This window comes from Asparagus officinalis, chromosome 5 (genome assembly GCF_001876935.1).
Source record: "Asparagus officinalis chromosome 5, Aspof.V1, whole genome shotgun sequence".
NCBI classification, from domain to species: domain Eukaryota; kingdom Viridiplantae; phylum Streptophyta; class Magnoliopsida; order Asparagales; family Asparagaceae; genus Asparagus; species Asparagus officinalis.
Window position 1 is genome coordinate 106,262,087 of NC_033798.1, and position 7,650 is coordinate 106,269,736.

The following is a 7,650-nucleotide window of genomic DNA, read 5'->3' on the forward strand; positions in this document are numbered from 1 at the left end:
TGGTCATGCGGTTAGGCTCTATAGGAGTGTCCTCTGTACCCTGAGACTGACTGACACGGGTCAAGACCTCGTTTTGAGAAGCTTCCACTGCCTCCTGTATATCATATATCATAAAAGTTAGAAACTTTGATGAGAAATCATTAAGTATATACAAATCTAAAATTAATCTTATACTTACGACCAATTCATTAATTTTCTCTACTTTTTTGTCATTTCCCTCTACATTTTCATAGCCCTGGGGCGGTGTATAAGCTCTTCTAGCAAGAAGAGCTGGGGGCATAATCAAAGCGTCCTGTGATATATTAAATTTCAAAGTAAATATATAAAACTAATCACATGATATTAGTTTTAATAATATGATCATACCGGGTTTTCACTCAAATATTTATGCTTGATCCGAGCATAAGGAGTTGATCCTAAGAAGTGATCGTATATCTTCATTTTGCGATTCACCGATGCTGTCTCACATATTTTCTACAAAATAAAGTACTTTATTAGTATGTGCGATGATTATATATAAATAAAAAATAATGTGGTGATAATATCTTAAATTAAAAATAATCCACCTTCTTCTCACCCTCCCACTCGATAATGAGAGTCATCCAATTAAATGGATAAACTCTCTTATCAAGCCCATAGATCCTCTTCCAATCAGTAGATATTTTTGTAAAATATCTTTTTTTAGAGCACTCTTCCAACCCCGAATAAGCTTGGCCATTTTAGGGATAACATAATCCCAAGACTCTGGGTTGTCCTCAAGACAATAATGATCCTGCAAGTTACATGGCAAAAAAATTACACTATAAGAATAATCATTGTGAATTGTAAACAAAATAAGCAGTATAATAAATAATTACCATGAGTTTCACCCAAATCTCCTTTATGCCTTTAAATTCTTGCTCCTCAAAGTTATGAGCAATGTTAATTGAGCATGGATCTCTTATTAAACAGCCTATCAGGTTATTAAATCTGACGGCCTAATCCCTAACAGGAATGTTGCCCTTCCACTCCAAAATGGCTCGGTACCCTTTCGGAGGTACTTTCGTCTTTTCCTCACTCCCATGTCTACCGGGTTTCTCATAATCTTTTCCTTTCGGAGGTACTTTCGTCTTTTCCTCACTCCCATGTCTACCGGGTTTCTCATAATCTTTTTTGCCTTCAAATACAAAGAGAAATAAATTTCTTATAAACTTACATAAATAAATAATGAAGCAATCTCCAAAGTTTATACGAAATTATTACCCCTTTCCCTCATTAGATCAGCCATAGCTCTATCTAGTCTTTGTTTTATGGCACACTCCTTTCGTTTAATATAATCTCTCCTAATTTTGAAGTTCCTATCGTATTTTTTTTGTAATGCAATAGCTTTTTCAGACAGAGGGATGTGATATACTGATGGAGTCCAAGGGCGGAGACATGCTATCTCTGACTGAGAAGATCCAGACATCATCTCGTGCTCAATCTCGTCATCACCAAATCCATCACGAGCATTGTCTGCAAACATATATTAGGAATATTAAACATCATTACATTACAAATGTAAATTAAGAATATAATGAAAGAAATAATAAAAATATAAAAATAATACCTAGATCTGGCGATGCGTCTCGATGCTGCGGTGGATCCATTTGAGAAGTCCCCGCAATATCTAACAAAGAAATATATATTATATGAGCATATAAATTTATCAATTGACATAATACAAATAAATAAATTTATACCTTCAATGGGTGAGGATCCATGTAGAGATAATGGACTCGGAGATGGTCTTGATGATGATCCTAGATAAATAAAACAATAGTAAATATAATGCATATTTATATCACTAATACTATTTACTTTAACAAAATTTGAATACTTATACCGGATGATGGACCTTCTTGATCCCGAGGAAAAGATAGCCTCCTAATTCTTTGGCTCATCTGCAACTTAAATATTTAATAAATACATGCAAGATATAAAGTCGAATTTGCATAAGGATCTTTTTTTAATAAATACATGCAAGATATAAAGTCGAATTTGCATAAGGATCTTTGTATTCAAACTCCTACATTATAAATATCAAATCGAATTTGCATATGGATCTTAGTGTTCAATCTCCTACATTACAGATATCAAGTCGCATTTGCGAGGTATACATATTAAAATTAACATTTTGGGGGTTTGAGTAATTAATAAAAATTTCTCCTTCCGTCTCATTAGGGTCATCAGAACTGTCCGGATTTTTATCAAGAGCAAGCTGAACAAGAGTCCTCGGCTCCTTATACAATATGACCCAGACATTCTGCACCCTAGGATCTTTGACGTAAAAGCACTGAGTAGCCTGATTTGCGAACATAAACTTCATGTCGGGATATATCTCCTTATCTAAATTTACAAGATGAAAACCATATGCATCCCTAGTTCTGTCTGCACGACACCAACGGACCTTAAACATCACATAACTACGTATATTTTTGGTACCGTACGCATAGAATATCTCCACAATATCTTCTAATTGTCCATAATAAACTACATCACCAAGTACCGGATTTTGATCAGTTGAGCTTGAATAACATTCTTGAGAGAATACGGCCATGACCCCACTATTTTGGGTAACTCTCTCCTTCTCAAGCCCGACCCGTTGGAATAAACATCCATTTACACGGTATCCGCTGCATTGTTTAACTGTATAGTGCGGTCCATGTGAGTGAATACTTATCTCTTCTGGCACTGGCAAACCTGCAAATCTTTGTCTTTCTACCTAATGTTGCATATAAACACAAATTTTATACTCAAAGTGAAATCGTCCATTTATATTATAAGTCTAAATAATTGGTAGTAATTATTGGACGGGGATCTACGGCTAACGTTAACTTGTTATTCACCTAAAACGCCAGTTATTTCTAAATGCAACTCCTCCACATGTCGTCTATTGATACAAAAATTAGAGTTCAACTATTAAAATAATTCAAAAAAATTCATATTTAATAAAGTTAATTTCTTACTTGCGGTAATCTTCAAAAATTTCTAGGTTCTGCAATAAGAAGGCATGAGCCTGATTCAAGTCTATTCTGGAATAGTCTTTGTTCATCTTGGTACTTCCATGAAAGGTGTCATCTCTATTACTATTTAGAGAATTATTTGTTGTATGTACACCTTGTATACACCGAGAGGTAAACATCATACATTCATTTGCCACATAATGATCAGCAATCGAACCTTCAGGATGAGCCCGATTTCGCATTATGCGTTTCAAGAAACCCAAATATCTAAAAATAACATTAATATGAGTTGTTAATTTAAAGCAATGACATGATATGTAAATAGACTTAATTGAATTTTAACTAACCTCTCTATGGGATACATCCAACGATAATTAACTGGTCCTCCGAGTAATGCCTCATCTACAAGATGATGTGTGAGATGGACCATGATCGTAAAAAATGATGGAGGGAAGAATATCTCCATTTTGCAGAGGGTTTCATTCATTTCTGCTTTTAGTGCCTTAAATTCATCAATATTGATCACTTTGGAGCATAACTTTTTAAAAAATCCACAGAATTCAATTATAACTTTTGTTACTTCTTCATCGGCCATGTTGTTACAAAGTGCTACCGGAAGCAATTGGTGAAGAAGGATATGATAATCATGTGTCTTAAGCCCTAAAAGTTTTCGTTCTTTCACCTGTACATTATTTGAAATATTAGAGCAATAACCATCTGGTGACTTCACCGACTTAAGAACCTCACAGAATCTCAGCATCTCAGCTTTTGACATTATAATACGAGCTGAAGGCAAATCAAATTTTCTATTGGCAACTTCTTGTGCTTGCAGATCATGTCGGATGTTCAATGCATTCAAATCTTGCCGAGCCCTTAAATCGTCCTTTGATTTCTTACCATCTTGAAGGAGTGTGGATAATAAGTTATCACATATATTATTTTCAATATGCATTACATCTAAATTATGTCGGAGTTTGAGTTTATGCCAGTAAGGCAACTGAAAGAATATACTAAATTTTGTCCATCCTGTCGGCAAATCCTGAGCATGTGTGACATCTAAACCCCGCACTTGCCTCTTTCGTTTGGGTGCCCTCTTCATGATGGAAGTGTGTCTCGGAGCAAGAATTTCATCTTTTGTAAATCGGCTCTTTCCAAAATTGAATTTAGGATATCCCTCAAACAAGTTTACAATATCATCTCCAGACATTTCACGAGGCTCCCCTCTTTTCTCTTATTGGCCATCAAACTTATTTGCCCATTTTTTCCCCCTAAATTTATGCCCTTTTCGTAACCATCTTCTGTTAAACTAATAACACATTTTTTCGGCTGTGTTATAAATAAAAGCCTTCGAAGTTCGGACCACATACAGGACAAGCGAATGTCCCTTTCGTAGACCAACCAGATAGATTACCATAAGCTGGAAAATCATTAATAGTCCACATAAGAATAGCACGGAGATTAAAAGACTCACAAGAAAGAGCATCATATGTTGGGACCCCTTCACCCCAGAGTTGTTTTAACTCATCAATTAACGGCTTCATGAACACATCTATGTCATTACCGGATGAATGTTTGCCTGGTATCAATAATGAAAGAATCATATATGATTGCTTCATACAAAGACCAGGTGGTAAATTATAAGGCATTAACACAACAGGCCAAGTAGACCATCCCGAACTCATAATGCCAAACGGGTTGAATCCGTCGCTAGAAAGACCAAGTCTGACATTCATACACTCTGCAGAAAATGAGGGAAAAGTTTGATCTACATGCTTCCATGCCTTTGCATCTGCTGGATGTCTTAGTTTACCATCATCTACACGTCTTTCTTTATGCCACCGCATTTCTTTAGCTACCTTTTTTGTCATATACAGCCGTTGCAACCGAGGCACTAAGGGAAAATGTCGGAGCACCTTCGCTGGAATTTTTTTCTGTTGATTCACTGACTCGTTCGACTTTCTGGTTGAAGTGCGTGTATTCTTTCTCCATCGAGACACTCCACACTTTGGACATTCCTCAAGTTTCTCGTTATCCTTATAATAAAGGACACAATCATTAGGACAAGCATCGATCTTATTGTAATCTAAACCCAAAGCACCAATAATCTTATTTGCATCATAACACTTTTCTGGAATGCTATTCTCTCCGTCTGGAATTACCTTGCGTAGTAAATTAAGAAGCATTTGAAAATATTTATCTGCCATTCCGCTCAGGGTCTTAATACGCATCAGTTGAAGAATAAATGACAATTTACTATACTCAGTGCAACCATCATACAGATCCTTATCGTCGTCTTCCAATAACTTCATTAAGTCTTTGTAGGCCCGGGTGTCACGCACATCTTCGGTATTTTGGACATCATCTGCATCTCCAGGAACTTCAACAGCCTCCGGTACTTCTTGAACTTCATTGACTTCTGCAACTGCTGGAATATCGTTGAACATTGCTTGCGTATCTTCTATATTAGTATCATCTAGTTCAATATCTTCACGTTCTCCGTGAAAACTCCAATATTTATAATTTTCATCAAATCCCCATCTTTCTAAGTGTCTTCGTATAGCAACTCTATCCACCAGACCCCTATTCCTGCACTTACTACATGGACAACACAACAAATCATTATCTACCTTCCTCGGATTAGCATATGCATACTCAAGGAATGTTTCCCATCCGTCTCGATATCGAGTATCACCTTTCGCTCTTCTTTGAAATATAGGAATATCAATCCATGACTTATCAGGAACTTCTCTCATCTGTATAATAGGTAAACTAATTAATTAATTCAATATTTCATAGGTCGCCTTAAGTTTAATAGTCTTTATTTTAGTTCATTTGAACAAATAATCAATCAAATTAAATTACTATTCTATAATTTTCATTGTCGTACCAAGTAAAAGCTAACACTCAATGATAAGTAATCTTGATTTGAAACAACACTCTCGGCTGTCATAGGAAGGCTTCTATCCCATTAAGAATATAGTAGTTCTTACATCTAACTTTGAATACTTTGTGCATTTTCATTTCTAGAAAATTTCGGCAGCACCTACCCGCTGTTTTCCAAGTACACTGTGCGGATGTTATTATGTGTATCGGTAATAAACCAAAATCGGTAAATAATAAGCCGATACACATAATAACATACGCTTATTGTACCCAGAGAACAACAAGTACGTGCGACCGAGATTTTCTAGAAATGAAAATGCACAAAGTATACCAAGTTAGATGTATGCACTACTATATTCCTAACCTGTCCGAACTGGACAGATCCAATAGTTACATGCCAATTCTTTCTTCTTATAATATAAATTAAGCGATCCATTTTGGCATAAAATAAAATTTTATACCCATAGTGGAATCGTCCATTTATATTATAAGTCTAAATAATTGGTAGTAATTATTGGACGGGGATCTACGGCTAACGTTAACTTGTTATTCACCTAAAATTAATATATAACACATTATTGTGTTATATATCACACTACTAATTTTTTTATAAAAATATATAAATCTTTGATTGATTCACATATTTTTTGGGTAAGTACTATTATTAGTGATATATTATTACTGTTGCAAAGACATGCTAAGAGAATTCAACAATAATGTATGTTTAATTTCATGCTCACTCCCGTACTCATCAATAGGATGTTCAAAGAGGATTATATAATTGTAGTTGGCAAGCCTGTAATTCATGATTCATGGCGTAATTGTAGAACATTATTTCTAATGAGCAACAGGAAAATTAAATTATATAATTGTGGTTTGTTTTGTTCAATCCAATGAAATTCAATTTGGAAAACACACAGAATATTACTTAGAAAAAAATACCTGATCTGATATTCAATTAACGAGGGTATGCACGAAGGTGGAAGGGCGTCGGCGGGGGAGGGCGTCGGGCGGTGATACATTTCGTTTTACCCCTTGTAAGATTTAATATTTTCAATTTAGTCCCCAAAATCTCATATAACTTACTATTGCAACCCTCAAATCTGGCAAATATTATCAATTTTCCTCTTAGATCCTTAAGTTAAGAGTGAATCATTGGATTATTTCAATATTAACCCTCAAATCTTCAATATTTCCAAATCGGTCTCTCAAATCTTCAATATTTCAAAATTACTCACTCAAGACTTGGAAATTTATATTACATCCCTCAAATCATCACAATATATAACCTTTAATTACTTCTCACCTTCCTAAACAATTATGATTATCAATAATATTATAACTATTAATTATTTAAAAATAATAAAATAAAATAATTTATAAAATAAGTATACACAATTATTAGTGGTAACCAATTAAACCAATTATTAAAGTGATAGTATAAAATAGAATAATATATTAGTAAATACTATTAAGAATTATATTCTAATTTTATAAGCAATTAAATAAATAAAATAAATTTTGAATCACATAAATAATGTAATTATTTTAATAATATCACATAAATAAGGAATTATACTATTTATTTAGTATTATATTATTAAATAAATTAAATTAATTAATTAGTATTATTTTTAGAGTGTTTTCTAAAATATTATTACATGATACTAAATAATCTATGTTTGGTAATGATTGAAAACTAACTTTTTTACAAAAAAATATTTATAAAATATTTATAGTACTAAATTAGTCAAGAGCATAATAAAAAATTAAATTAGAAAAA

General features: G+C 33.7%; 1 protein-coding gene and 1 long non-coding RNA gene across 2 annotated transcripts; both read right to left on the reverse strand.

The window, feature by feature from the left end:
- On the reverse strand, positions 1,595–1,906 carry LOC109842936. Its single transcript, XR_002247439.1, has 3 exons — positions 1,865–1,906; positions 1,722–1,781; positions 1,595–1,648 (listed from the first exon to the last, which is right to left on the reverse strand). It is a non-coding gene; the product is annotated as an uncharacterized LOC109842936 (long non-coding RNA).
- Positions 4,316–5,737, reverse strand: LOC109842309. Its single transcript, XM_020411204.1, has one exon. The coding sequence runs from the start codon at positions 5,735–5,737 to the stop codon at positions 4,316–4,318; it is 1,422 nt and encodes a 473-aa protein (XP_020266793.1).